The sequence below is a fragment of the Elgaria multicarinata genome, chromosome 23, assembly GCF_023053635.1.
Source record: "Elgaria multicarinata webbii isolate HBS135686 ecotype San Diego chromosome 23, rElgMul1.1.pri, whole genome shotgun sequence".
NCBI lineage: Eukaryota > Metazoa > Chordata > Lepidosauria > Squamata > Anguidae > Elgaria > Elgaria multicarinata.
Genome location: NC_086193.1, coordinates 1,377,608 through 1,392,321, shown reverse-complemented (window position 1 = coordinate 1,392,321; position 14,714 = coordinate 1,377,608). Strand labels below are relative to the sequence as shown.

The 14,714-nt window shown below is 49.8% G+C and overlaps 1 protein-coding gene across 2 annotated transcripts in view; it reads right to left on the bottom strand.

Annotated features, from left to right (window-relative positions):
- The window catches only part of ACSBG2 (acyl-CoA synthetase bubblegum family member 2), a 30,288-nt gene that overhangs the window by 2,873 nt on the left and 12,701 nt on the right, over positions 1–14,714 (bottom strand). Inside the window, exons 3-14 of one of the 2 annotated variants that reach the window (XM_063146958.1) lie at positions 13,396–13,466; positions 12,915–13,153; positions 11,803–11,891; positions 11,214–11,334; positions 9,654–9,734; positions 8,244–8,393; positions 6,568–6,744; positions 6,034–6,215; positions 4,888–5,121; positions 3,306–3,523; positions 1,433–1,572; positions 113–359 (exon numbers count right to left, since the gene is read on the bottom strand). In XM_063146958.1, coding sequence (XP_063003028.1) covers positions 113–359; positions 1,433–1,572; positions 3,306–3,523; positions 4,888–5,121; positions 6,034–6,215; positions 6,568–6,744; positions 8,244–8,393; positions 9,654–9,734; positions 11,214–11,334; positions 11,803–11,891; positions 12,915–13,153; positions 13,396–13,466 — 1,949 coding nt within the window. Of the gene's footprint in view, positions 1–112; positions 360–1,432; positions 1,573–3,305; positions 3,524–4,887; positions 5,122–6,033; positions 6,216–6,567; positions 6,745–8,243; positions 8,394–9,653; positions 9,735–11,213; positions 11,335–11,802; positions 11,892–12,914; positions 13,154–13,395; positions 13,467–14,714 lie in introns of those variants that run through there. The other variant, XM_063146959.1, reaches the window with a different exon arrangement.

The window sequence follows — 14,714 nt, the reverse complement described above, 5'->3', positions numbered from 1 at the left end:
GGCCTGGGCCCTTTAAAGGTCTAGCAACACCCACGGGGTCCCTTAATTGCCTGTCCCACCCCGTAAGCAGTACTGACGGCTTGGAAGCTGGGCACCCACTTCAGCCACTCACCCAGTTCGCCGCCGCTGATGGAAAAATCCTTGTCGAGGAGGATCCATTTCTGGATCTTCTGGGCGTTCGAAGTCGCCTGTTCGTTGACGGAGGTGACCCCTTTCTGGATGGCAGCAAACACGACCTGATCTTTGCGTTTTATGATGTCGGAGACTTTGGTGCCTTTAGCACCCAGCTTGTGAAAGAAGTCAATGACGTCAGGCGTGAGCTCGTCTTCTGGCTCTCCCGTATCCATGTTCACGTTGCACTGGAAGGCAAGGAATTGGCACATCTCAAGGCGGTCCCACCACAATAGAACTCGATAGAACTTCAAGAACTCGAAAGGTTGTCACAGAGAGGAGGGCCAGGATCTCTTCTCGATCCTCCCAGAGTGCAGGACACGGAATAACAGGCTCAAGTTACAGGAAGCCAGATTCCAGTTGGACATTAGGAAAAACTGCCTGACTGTTAGAGCGGTACAACAATGGGACCCGTGACCTAGGGAGGTGGTGGACTCTCCCACCCTTTCAAGAGGGAGCCGGACAGCCGTCAGGGATGCTTGAAGGTGGATTCCTGCATTGAGCAGGTGGTTGGACTAGATGGCCTTAGAGGCCCCTTCCAACTCTGCTAGTCTATGATCAGACGTGTTGCAAACAGCAAACTGTCCTTTTGCAAGCAGCCTGATGGGTGGCAAGAAAAAAGGAGAAAGTGAAAGGAAGAGAAAGATACAGAGAAAACACTGTAGAAAGAAAAAGAGGGGGGAAAACAGAGGAAGAGACAGAAAAGATGAGAAAAGACAAAAGGAGAAAAACAGAAAAAAGGAAGAAAGAGATAGAAAAAGAGAGTCAAAGAGACAGAGAAAAAGAAAGACAGAGGAAAGAGCAAAAGATAAAGTCAGAAAGGAAGAGAAAGGCGTCAGAAAAAAGAAAAAGACCGAGAAAAGAGAGAGAGAGAAAGGAAAGGGTAGAGACAGAAAGAGAACAGAAAAGATAAAGAAAAAGAGATGGAGACAGACACACAACGGAAATAAAGACAGTCAGAGAAAAAGGAAGGAAGAAAAGGCTCTTGTTCCCCCACCCACTGCCTTCAGCCCTGACTACTGACAGTGTGACCCCTCCTCCCGTTGACAGATTATCCCCACATAACACTTTAATGCGGAGAAGTGGGAGAAAAAGATTCCCCCATCCCCAACTCAAGGTCTTTTCAGGCACCGTTTGGGGAATTGTTGCTCTAGCCACTACACCACGCTACCTCTTGGGGTGGGGTGGGGAAGGGAAGGAGGACCCAGAAATGAAACCAGTGTCCGGGGAAGAGGCGTCAAGAGAAGAAACGGAGACGTACCTTGAGTGTCATGAGCATCCCAAGGAATTTGGCCTTGTCGCCCACCAGCATGACGTTGCTCAGGAAGGGAACGGCCTCTTTGACGGCGTCCTCGATTGGGACTGGGGGAATGTTTTCTCCGCCTGCCGTGATGATCAGCTCTGGGAGAGAGAGAGAGAGAGAGAGAGAGAGCACGGCCCACGCCCGTCAGGACCCTAGACCCGCTGTACCACACCAAGGGCCCCTGACGGCGGTGGGAGGGGGCCCAGGTACTTGGATTTATTCTGGATCGAGTTGTTTGCAAAGTTGGACATGCATTTGCAAATTGTTCTACAGTTTGGTCTGTTGAAAATTCCTTTCCGGCTGGTAGGATATGCACCCTCCTCCCCAGCCTCAGTCAATACGGAGGACCACCAAGTACCCAATAGGTTGCGGGTGGCAGCTATTGGCCAGCGTCTGTGCCGTCACCAGCACAACTCTCACCAATGGTATCACAAAGGTTCTCTCTTTTTTAAAGAAGTTAAAGAATGCACATTCTTTATAAAACACATTATATTAAAAACCAAGAGGATGGCTGATGGCTGAACCAAGGTAGAGAAATGAGCTCGGAGTTGTTAAGTGGGAATCCCACTGTGAGATGTAGGTATGTATGTATTATTAGAATGTAAGCCTATGCGGCAGAGTCTTGCTATTTACTGTTTTACTCTGTACAGCACCATGTACATTGATGGTGCTATATAAATAAATAATAATAATAATAGTATGTATGTGCACATGCATACATACACACTTAGGTGTGCTGAACCCAGTGGGATTCCTTCTGGGAATGCATGTACACACACATGCGGACATAAAGTATGTAGGTATGGTGCCGGTAGTGCCATTTTGGCTATGAAATGGCCAGCATACACACGTGCTGCTGTTAACAGGAATTATATAGATCTACAGCATGTTCAGAGGAGGGCGACGAGGATGATCAGGGGTCTGGAAACAAAGCCCTATGAGGAGAGACTGAAAGAACTGGGCATGTTTAGCCTGGAGAAGAGAAGGTTGAGGGGAGACATGAGAGCACTCTTCAAGGATTTGAAAGGTTGTCACATAGAGGAAGGCCAGGATCTCTTCTCGATCCTTCCAGTGTGCAGGACATGGAATCATGGGCTCAAGTTCCAGGAAGCCGGATTCTGGCTGGACATCAGGAAAAACTGCCTGAGTGTTAGAGCAGTACGACAATGGAACCAATGACCTAGGGAGGTGGTGGGCTCCCCCACACGAGAGACCTTCAAGAGGCAGCTGGAGAGCTGTCTTGTCAGGGATGTTTTAACGTGGATTCCTGCAGTGGGTTGGACTCCATGGCCTTAGAGACCCCTTCCAGCTCAACTATTCTATGATTCTATGACACACACACACAGATATACATATGCACACACATAAACATATACACACACACACCCCTATCAATCTATCTCGTTCCTATTAATAGCAGCATACAGGTGTGTGTTGGTCATCACATTGTCAAAATGGCAGTACCCAGGTACAAGAGGGAAGTCTTTTTGTTTGTCCGACTGAACCTTCACGTTTGCACAAGTACTACCGTATTTCTTCGATTCTAAGACGCACTTTTCCCCCATATAAACATCTCTAAAAACGGGGTGCGTCTTAGAATCGCGGATGCGTTTATTATTTCTTAGAATCAAAGCTTTTTTTTCCTGTTGGTGGTACTGAAATTAGTGTGCGTCTTAGAATCGAAGAAATACAGTAAATAAAGATCTGGGGACACAGCAGGTAAATCCCACACCAGGTAGCAGACCCAGCTTCAATGGCTAAGCCATGAGCCCACAAATACCTTGGTCCTTCCGAGGACAGTAATAAAAAAGCGGGACGGGACTGGATTTACCTTTGATTCTCCCAGTGATATAGAGGAAGCCGTCCAGGTCATGTTTACCGAGGTCACCGGAATGCAGCCAGCCCTCGTCATCAATCGCCTCTTTGGTTTTCTCTTCCATATTTAGGTAGCCCATAAATACGTGGCGCCCAGCAAAGCAGACCTCCCCGATGCCTTCGTGGTCCGGCTTGAAAAGCATAGTTTTGCAGCCCGTGATCTCTTTCCCGCAACTGGAGGGAAGTTAAGCGAAGGCCGGCGTGAGAGGCTGGGCCCAACAAGGGACACAGCTCCAAAGTAAGTTTGCATATATATACATACACACGAAGACCAGCTCCTTCCAAATGGAGTGAGACTACCACGAAGACCAGCTCCCTCCAAATGGAGTGAGACTACCACATCCATCATCCCCAGTCAACACCCTCCACAGATGTAGAACGACATTTAATTATTATTATTAATTATTATTATATTTATTTATATCCTGCCTTTTGTCCAATGCTGGGCCTCCTGCATTGAGCAGGGGGTTGGACTCGATGGCCTTAGAGGCCCCTTCCAACTCTACTATTCCATGATTCTATGAGGCATTACAAAATTTAAAGCATAAACATTTATTTATTTATTTATTTATTATTGCATTTCTATACTGCCCAATAGCCAAAGCTCTCTGGGCAGTTTACAGATTTAATCTGGGTGGTTTACAAACGCCCTTCACCCCGTTTACACTTTTGTTTTCCTCCTGCTTGTGCTGTTTTTATGCAATAGTCTTTAACGAGACTGAAATGGATTCATTTAATAGAACTGGGTCATTTAACACGTTTGGAGTTCCTGCTAAAGTTCCTGCTTTGCCTCAACCCTGGCGTTTTGAGATCAGGCTTGAGAGTGCAGGACACGGAATAACGGACTCAAGTTAAAGGAAGCTAGATTCCAGCTGGACATCAGGAAAAACTTCCTGACTGTTAGAGCAGTGCGACGGTGGAGTCAGTTACCTAGGGAGGTTGTGGGCTCTCCCACACTAGAGGCCTTCAAGAGGCAGCTGGGCAAGCATCTGTCAGGGATGCTTTAGGGTGGATTCCTGCATTGAGCAGGGGGTTGGTCTGGATGGCCTTGTAGGCCCCTTCCAACTCTGCTATTCTATGATTCTATGACTAGAAGCGAAAGAAGAGTATTCTTTGGATGCTGAGATTTCACACATAGTACAAGGTTAGATGGAAACGTGACACACACGCACACACACACACACTTCTAATTACAGCTGCCCCAAGAGATTTTGCTGCCTGAGGTGACGGACATTTCTCCCATTCCATGTAGAAAGACCCATTGGACTGGTAACACTGGTGATGAGCACCATGTACATGTACAGCACCATGTACATTGATGGTGCTATATAAATAATAATAATAATAATAATAATAATAATAATAATAATGAGACGTCCTCCTCCACCACGCCAGAAAGCAGCAGGTAGTTTAGGGGACGTTGGGTAGGTCATGCATCCCGCAGCGTCCTCCCTCCAACACGTTGCTGCCACCCCCCCAGAATCTGCTGCCTGAGGCTACTGCCTCACGTCAGGGCGGGCCCCGCTTCTCCTCCTAACCTTGTCAACCGGTGCGCATTCTTGTAAGAAACCGTGTGAGGCCCGGTGCTTTCGCTCATGCCGTACAGCTCGTAGATCGGAATGTCGAGGCTGAGGAAATACTCCAAGGTGTCCTTCATGATGGGGGCGGCCCCCGTGTAACACTTCGTGCAGCGGTCCAATCCCAGGGCCTTCCGCACCTTCTTGAAGACGAGCGTCCTGGCCAGGCGGTAGTTCATCGGGAGATCGGTAGACCTGCAGAGGCGGGAGGGAACGGGTGCTGGAGACGGCGGGGAAAACCTCACGCAGCCAGCGAGGTTTCCGAGAAGCCGCGGAGGTCTTACCGCGAGGGAACCGGAGCCCTGACTCAGAAAATTCAATCTCCGGCACAGCAGGGTTCGGAAATTATTATTATTATTATTATTATTAATCTAGCACCATCTGTGTACATGGTGCTGTACAAAGTAAAACAATAACTCTGTCTTTCATGAGGACTAGTATCTTGCTTTATGCAGTCCCCAGCATCTGTCCAAGACCCTGGAGGGCACCCACACAACTTGGGAGCAGGGATGCCCGACAGAAACAGGAAGAAATTATGCAGGTCGTGGAGGAAGCGGAGACACATAAAACACAATCGTTCGTTTAGCAGGTATTGGGGAAGACGGAAGGAGAAATAGGATATAGATTCTTCGCACTTACTCAAGAAGGAGGGATGCGGGAAACAGAAAGCGCACGGCATGGTTTTTGCACTCTAAAATAAAACTTTGGAGGGCTTCTTTTGTCAGGCTAAGTGAGGGAACGCGCAGCACATGTGTCAGGCTCAGATCGAAAGGAGCCGAAGGCAAAAAAAAAACCCCACGCAGCTACGAAATGCAACGGGCCCCTTTGCCTCATCCTTTCGTTCCCAACGGCTCTGTGGATGTACTCCCGGCCTTCCCTGTGGCCCAGATATGTTGGACCGCAACTCCTATCATCCCCAGCAGTTGTAGTCCAACATACTCGGAGGGCGCTGCACAGAAGAGCAATGCTGATCTTCTCCGTACCTTCCCAATTCAGCAGCTCCCAGCCTCCGTGGCTCGGCACAGCGCCAGATTTACGGCTGAAACGGCGCACGCGCACACGTGTAAAGTTCCGCGCCCTCCCCGCCACCCCCTCCATTCTTCCTACCCATTGAGGAGTTTCAGGTTGGTCTCCAGACCGACCATCTTGGCCCACGCGGCGATCCGCCTCTTCAGCGCCGAGGACTTCGCCCCGGCCGATTTCATCTTCTCCTGCATCTTCTCCCAGACCCGAGGGACCCCCATGAAAGCCGTGGGCCTCACTTCCTTCAGCGTGTCCACCAAGGTGCCCTGAGAGATCGGGGTGGGGGGAGTGGGGGAAGAGGCGCCGTGAGACGGGAGGACCTGGGCTGCACACAGGAGGTTCCTGGTTTGAGTCCCGCCATCTCCAGGTAGGGGTGGGAACGACCTCCCCCTTCTCCAAAACCCCGGAGAACTGATGCCGGTCGTGTGGAGATTACAGAGAGCAAGACGGACCACGCATCGGATTTGGTCTAAGCCAGCTTTCTGCGTTCTTATTGAACACAGAAATGTTCAATAGGAACTTCAATTAGGACTAATACTGCTTCTTGAGGACAACCCCCCTTCCTTTTTTAAAAAATCAAGAGCCAGTATCTTCTCTTACTTCCTTTGGTACGTTTACCTTTAGCGCGTCCGGCTGTGCAAAGTACGTCTGTATCCCGAACGTTACTGGCAGCCAGATGTCAATCATCTGGGCGGCGACGTGACTGAGGGGCAGGTAGCTCACCACGATCTCTTGCTGCTCCGTGGCCTTGCTTAGGTTGACGTATTCCCCTCCTGCCCGGGCCGTCCACGTGATCTGGAATGCAGAAGACACGCCGGATACTGCCTTGCACACAAGCCGAGAAACTCCCAGTGTGCGAGTTCCCTAAGGAGCACTGTAAAGATTTACACACAGTGGTTCACTGAAGCCGTTGCTCACAGGACAGAGACGTGGGCCATCATCATCATCTCTCGCTCATGGTGGTTTTTCTAGACAGACATGATGGGCTTTGCCAAGTCATGCTGTCTTTTACAGACTCAGGAATTTCCTAACAATTGAGCATGTTTTGAGTCTGACTGCTTTCTGGATGCTGGTGTAAATGTATTTTGGTAGGCCTGGTTTCTGAAGTTCTTCTGTATAGTTTTTTGATGTGACTAACGGAATAATTGTGACCTGTTCCTGTGGCCATAGCTCTTTGACTTCCATGACCAGTGGTGTATATTTTCCTCTCTTTTTGTCTTCCTTTTCAACAACATTTTTGTCATTCGGTATTGCTATGTTGATGAGGTATGTGTATTTCTCTTTTTTTGCCTATGACCATTATTATTATTATTATTAGCGGGGAACACCGACATTACCTGCCTTTCCCCGATCTTCCCTGTTCCCTCTTAGCTCAGCTAGTTTAAAATTAATTTCCCCAACAATAATCTATGGCTCCCTGTTATAATGCAAATTATTTGGGGGGGGGGCAATTAAGACCAATCAGCTTCACCAAAGACCAGGTGCCACATTGGCTTGTGTGTGTAGTTTTTCCCCCCCAACAATGCCCCAAGACGCCAGGAACTCTGGGGGCTTTAGGTACTATCATATCCCCTTGCCTCAGTTTTCCCTTCTTTAAGTACAAACGTACCCATTTCCTTCCATCTTACGTTGCGGGAGTCAGTTTCGGGTCCCCTGATCTTCTCAGTTGCCCTTCTCTGAACTTGTCCCGACTTGCTCTTGAGGTTACCAGCACCTGAGTGCTGAGTGCGGCTAAGCAGGCGCGGGCCAGGAGTGGCCCGAGTGGGTAAAAGCCGCCTCCTAAGTCAACCGAGGCCGCCTGAGCCTCCAGTGACAAGAATTAATCTAGGAGTATCCTCAAAGCTACGCCCGTTCCATCCAAGTCAGGCATCTGACCTACTCCCCGGATTCCGTCACGCCACCCACCCACATTGTCCTGCCAGGATTCAAACTCAGGTTTATCGGTCCTCATCCAACCCACCAACAGTCCAGAGCAAGGCAGGAACAGCAGCCATACGCCGAGTCGGAGTTTTCCCTCCTGCTGCCAACGGAATTCGGATTGAAAAACAATGGGCGCATACCTGTCTTTTTGATAGAACGCCCGTTCTCTGCGCGACTCCACCACCAGGATAACCAAACCTGATCTGATAAGGAGGCAGAGTTTTGCCTCCCCTGTGGAACCGGCAGAAGCCTGTTCCTGGCCTGGGGACGTTTTTTGGGAGCTGTGGGAGGTCGCCGGGCCGGGGTGGGGTGGGGTGGGGATGGGGAGGGAGAAGAGGGCCGTGACGGCACCCCCGAGCGAGGGCGTTGCTTACATTGTCATGGCTTAGCATGACTCCCTTGGGCTGCCCCGTCGTCCCCGAGGTGTAGATCAGGGTGCAGCACTGGTTTGGCTTCTGAGACGCAATTATTTTGTCCAGCTGGTCGTCCGAGACGGTGCTGCCCAGCGCCATGAATTCAGTCCACTGCGTGAGACCCGGGAACAAAAATGAAAAACAAGGAAGTGCAATTGGGTTAGGAGGTTCTACTGGTGTTTCTTTCATTTTAGTATTATACGTATGCCCTGCCTCCTCACCCCACATTCTTGTAAGGAACTGAAAAGGCTCTTCTCCTGGCTATTTTTATTCTTACAACAACCACCCTGTGAGGTAGATCAGGATGGGAGTCAGTGACGGGCCCAAAGACGCCCAGTGAGTTTGAGGGCTGAGCGGGGAACCCAGGTCTCTCCCGTCAACTCTCTTAACCACAATACCACATTGGCTCTATTTTAGACATATCACCAGAGTTCACCAACGTGCAGTGTGGTGTAGTGGTTAGAGCACAGTAGGCGCAAGGTATTTTGCTGCCCCATCTGTAAATAAAAGTCTATTTATTTCACCTCCTGAGGCCACAAATGCTCCCCACCCCAGGGAGTAAAACAGATACAAGCGATATAAATTAAACGTGAAATTTGCTGCCTTTTTAGGACACTGCAAATGCACTGCCTAATGGTGGGGCTGGCCCTTGGTTAGGGAGCCCAAAGGCTAGGACCAGCGAGACCCGGGTTCAAGGCACCCCTCGGCCATGAAGTTTGCTGAGTGATCTTGGGAGCCTCTCTACCCTACCTCACAGGGTTGTTGTGATGATAGAATGGAGGAAGGTGTACACCATTGCGAGCGCCTTGAAGGAATCCCTACTCAGCCATGAGGATCATTGCTACCTCCCAGTCTAACCCACCTCGCAGGGCTGTCGTGAGAATAAAATGGGGTGGCAGGGGCAACAGAACGCACACTGGCCCCATTCAGAAGACACCTTAAACCATGGCTTCAACCGTGGCGAGTAAAGCAAAAGGCCTTATTCACCGTGGTTAAAACCATGGTTTAAGGTGTCTTCTGAACACAGCCTGGCTTTCTGGCTTAACCACCGTGGTTAAAGCCATGGTTTAAGGTGACTTCTGAATGGCCCCACTTTTACAGTCTTTGGCAGAGAAGTGGGGTAAACGCCCAAAAGGAGCAGGGACCGGATTGCAGATTCCCAAGGCTCTTAAAGTTTCTAGTCCTCAATGGTTGCAGAGAGGAGGTATGGAGGGAACGATCTGGTGGCGAAGGCTCAAATATCTCAGGAGAGCAATAGGAGGAGGAAGCCGCCCTGAGCAGGCTCCTCTTCCAACCACTCTGAGAAAAGCAAAAGCAAACGTGGTACATCAAGACGCGCTCAGGAGAGGCAAGCAGAAATTGGACACTCACGGAGTAGAGATTTGGCTTTTTCTCCTTGACTTCTTCGCCATACATGATGATTGCTTTCAGGAGAGGCAGTTTGCCTTGGATCTAGAGCAGAGAACAGCCGGGGGGGGGGAAAAAACTCGTGAAGTGGAAATCCAAGCGCCGCGTCGTTCCTCAGCTATTTCCCAGGCACGATTCTCCTGGCTGGAACACACCACGCGCACCCTCACCCAGGAGGAAAGCACGCCCGACAGCCATAGGGACGCAGCTCTGGCCAGAGAGGGGAGACGTTTTCGCTTGCAGGCGGGACATCCTGCTTGTTAGCAAGGGCGCGGGACCTGTTTCACCGGCGGGCTCTTCGGGGGCCGCGTCCCAGTGATGGGCGGGGCTCAAGGTTAAAAGAGGCGGGGCTTAAGGTTAAAAAAGGTGGGGCTAAAAAGACCCCAAGCACAATTTAGCTTCGTGCATTTCCTACCCGTCACCAGGAGCGACGTTTCGACCTTTTGAACCGGAGGAGAGAAACGGCGCAAAAGCTGGAAACCACGAAACAATTGGTGGTCAAGGGAAAGGGGGTGGGATTTGGGGAAAGGGGCGTGGCCCTCTGGGAAACTCCAGAGGTCTGGATGTGAAAAAAAACCCCGGCCCGAGGTTTCCCATCTCTGCTTTATGAACTTCCCGGTGGTTTCTTTTCTGGTAAGACCAGGCTTTCCCCGACCTGAGATGTGTCAGGATACCACCTCCCATCCTCCACAGCCCTCCGGTGCTGCTTTTTAAAACCACCTCTCCCTACGCTACAAAGGCAACGCTTGCTGTGTTGCAGAAGAGACCCTCCTTTCCGTAAAAGAACCCTTTCAAGCAGGGATGCAGAAAGAAGACAACGGAAGAAGTTTGGGGAGATTCGGGCCGGGGCGAATTTCAGCCCTGCTGTGAAATCATCAACAACAAAAATCCCACAAAGTGCAGCTGGTACACCATAGAAAATCTGTTAACATTTAGGAAATGGTTTTTTTTGTCTTCTGCTGATTAGATTTCCTATTTTGCTATACATACGAAACGTAAGAAAATTTGTCTGTACAGTTCGTAAGATTATACTTAGACAAAACGGCAAGACACCGGAGGTTCCGCTGAGTTATAAGATGGCTATCATGCACGACCGTTATCACAGATATGATATCTGTGCATTGGTATCACGGGCGGCATCTTTAATTTGGTGTAGTCCCGTGATCGTGCCTTGTTTACTTGCTTTATTCCCGGAGGAGACGGTTATCCATGGCTACTATGCCTGACGGCTATGTGGTATCAGAGGCAGTAAGCCTATGTGCCCCAGTTGATGGGGAACATGGGGGGGAGGGTGCTGTTGCACCATGTCTTGCTGGTTCATCCCTGGTTGGCCACTGCATGAACGGAGTGCTGGACTAGATGGACCCTTGGTCTGATCCAGCATCAGGGCTCTTATGTCCTTACTGGGTTATAAAAAAAAACTCATGTGTTTTTGTTGATTGCTCGTTGGGGATCTGCTCCGTTTGTGCTTTTTGCTTTGCCCACTAAGAGCCACAGGTGAGCAATACACCCAGCGTGTCTCACCTCTTGGATTTTCTGGAGCTGCTTTTCATTCTCCACCACGATTATGTTGGCCCCACAGTTCTCCGCTACGTACTGGCAAGCTTCCGGAGAGTTGGTCGTGTAGATGCCCACCGCAAGGCCCCTGGGAGGAGGAGGAAAAGGAGGAGGAAGAGGAAGAGGAGGAAGAAGAAGACCTCTTCAGCCTCGGAGCGCCAGACTTGCAACCTCATCCTGAAACACACACACTCACCCCAGCTGAGAGAGCAAACGGATTCCCAGCGAGGATCCCCCATGCCTCGTTCAGCCCCAGGACTCAAGTTCCATTCCGGAGAAGTCAGAGACACCGGCGAAGGAGCGGGCCAAAAACGCCAGCCCGTCATAGCTGAATGATCTCACTGCTGGTGACTAAGCCCGTGGGGGGGGGGCAGTTCAGTTTTTTACAACAGAGGGGAAATGACACCAAAAACGAGGAAACCAGATGATTGGCAGTTGAGGAAAAGGGGGGATTCCCACCCCTTCAAAAGAGCCCTAGACAGGTGCTAAGTCTCCATCAGGAGCCGTTGCCCTGAACTCGCTAACTTTCTCCGAAGGCCGGGGTCGGACCGCTTACCCTGCGAAAATGGCCCCCACGTCGGCGATGAACCATTCCGCCGAGTTGAACCCCAGGATGCAGACTCCGTGGAAACGATCAAGACCCAGCTGCAAAACGTAAGAGGCGAGACACGCGTGAACCATCTTTCTCCCGGACTCAACCAGGCAGGTTTTATTCCCGAAAGCAGAGGGAGGTTCTTAAACTGATCTTACAATAGCAGCGGAAGTCCATCCGGTAAAGACCCAAGTGTGGCTGGGAAGGCTTATCTATTGCACACAAGTGGGGGTGGTTGCCAAATGACCCTGCCTTGCACGTCAACTGGCACCGGCAGGCTCACAGCCTGCTGCTCCACCACGTTGTGTACAGACCACCAAGCGTGGAGTGGGCCACGGAGCGAGGAATTCTCGTGCAGGCCCAGTGGAATCAGTGATTGCTTTGAGGGCCCTGATCCAATTCACCAGGATGTTCGGACGTACAAGTCTTGCTTGAAGCTACTGGGCCAAGGAATACGAGTTGATCTTTGACCAGTCGCAGGTTCGCTCAGCTAACCTACCCTGCAGGGTTGTTGTTCGGGGGTCCTGGCCCTGAATCTCATTCCCAGGGCCTCTGGATCTCTTACCCCAGGGTGAATCACATCCAGTTTCCATTAAACCTGAGTGTCCACTGATACCAATACAGGGGGCAGTTTTCAAAGTGGATTTCCGCTGAAGAGGGAATCGTTAACGCTGCCCCTTCCCACATACTGAAGCCACCCATCCACCCCTCCCATACCTTCCCATGTGTGACAATTAAGCTTAGAAAAAACCTTTTCCCCATTGCTTTGAGATAGTTTCTAATTTGGATAGGAAATTAACCGGTTGGATAGGAAATTAACCGGTTGGATAGGAAATTAACCGGTTGGATAGGAAATTAACCGGTTGGACAGGAAATTAACCGGTTGGACAGGAAATTAACCGGCTGCTAAGACATTGAAACACAGCCTAGTCATTATTTCTGAATGTGCAGAGATAGATCTAAATTAGCATGCGCAGATTTGCACCCTGTGGGGCACACGCACTCCGCCTCCAAGTCAAAGGCCCTCGCGTCTCATGTGCATGCAACCCCCCCCCCCCAATCCCTCCCCCTCGAACCTTTAAGAAGCTTTTGGCTGCCACCCTGCATTCTTCGTAGTACTGCCTGAACGTCATCCTGGTCCATTTGCCGTGCTTCTTCGAGGCCAACGCAGAGAAGTCCCCGTACTGGTTCACAGTGTTCAGGAAGAGTTCGTGGACTGTGATGGGCGGCTCACACCCAATCCCGCTTTCGTCCATCCGTAGCTTGACCACGCCATCCCGCTTGGAGGTCCACAGCCCCACAGACGAGGGTGCCGCTGTATACCCACAGAGAAGGAAGTTGGGGTGAAGGAGAAGTAAGGAGGAGGGGAAAAAACAATCAAATAGCCTTAAGAGGCAGTGTGGTCTAGTGGCTAGAATGATGGACTAGGGAGATTCGAGTTCAAGACCCCTCTCTGCCGTGAAGCTCACAGAATAACTTTGGGCCAGGCGCTGACTCTCAGCCTGACCTACCTCACAGGGTTGTTGTTGCGAGGATAAAATGGAGATTCCGACCTACCTTTGGATCGGAACATCTCTGCTGCTGACTCTTCGGTTTGTTCAGCTGCCTCCGCCGGATGGTTTTCGACGCTGCAGAAGGAATTGACACGGATCAGGTAGTTGTACTGCTTTGGCTCAAAGAAGGTGAAATCCTTCTTGACATTTCACACACACACAGAAAGGATGGGGAAGGAGAAAGATTTGCTTACTTAACTTACCCGTGGGGAGTGAATCCAGACTGAAGAAGCCCCCGCCCCTGCCCCAGTTGCTAGAATCAAAGCACCACCCAACAGAGATATCTACAAATTTTGCTAAAATTTATGCTGATATCCTGTAACTGAACATACCAATAGAAAATTGGCTGTTAATCCTCTGTTTCTACTTCTGGCTCCGTCACAAAACTGAGATCCAAGCACTCCATGAGAGTGTTTGCTTTACCACTGCATAACCTCTAGGTGGCACTGTGGTGTAGTGGAATGGCACAAATGCACAGGAGGAAAGTGCACGTTCTTTCGCTTTCCCAATTAAATGCTGCATTTTCCCTGCTCTAAAAAAAGCTTGCTGAAAGAGCTGGTTAGACACGGGAGTGAAACCAGACAGGCCAAGTCTTCCTCTAAAGAACCCATAAACCATCATGAGTAGGGAATGATGAACAGAGCACACGATAAATGCCTCCTGTAGAAAAGCCCATATTTATCCACATCATTGCTGATGGGAGCAAGGAGAATTTATTCAATAATAATAATCCAGTTTATGTGTTGCCCTTTAGCTAAAGCTCCCCAAACAAGCAACATAATCAAAGCAAATAAATGAATCCATTTTAAAAACAATGAAAACACATTAAAAGAGTTTTTTTAAAAAAATGTTAAAAGCAACACACAATTTAAAATAACTTTAAAGAAGGAAATCTCCAAACAGCTAAATGATGTGGAACATGTTTTTTTTAATATTATGTTAGAATGCTGCATTTTAACAACACAAAAGCGGCACTTAAAACCCTTTTTTAAAAGCCTGGGAGAATAAAAATGGCTTCGCTGGTGGCAAAAAGTCAACAGAGGCGGAAGCACCTGGCCTCTTTGAAGTGCATTCCACAGTTTGGGAGCCACCACAAAAAAAGCCCTGCTCATGACTAAGCTGCCCACCGAATCTCAGTATGTGAGGGTACTCGGGATAAGGCTCTGGCCAAACAGGTGCAGAAGGCTTTTTGTTGCATTTCAGAACCCTGCCGAACCTGTTGAATCGGCGAAGAGAGAAGGGCAAAAAACCTCTGAAGGCACATCTGAGTTTTTTACAAAGCAGACGGCCCTCTGCAGTCTTGGGACGTCTCCCTCGAAAGCA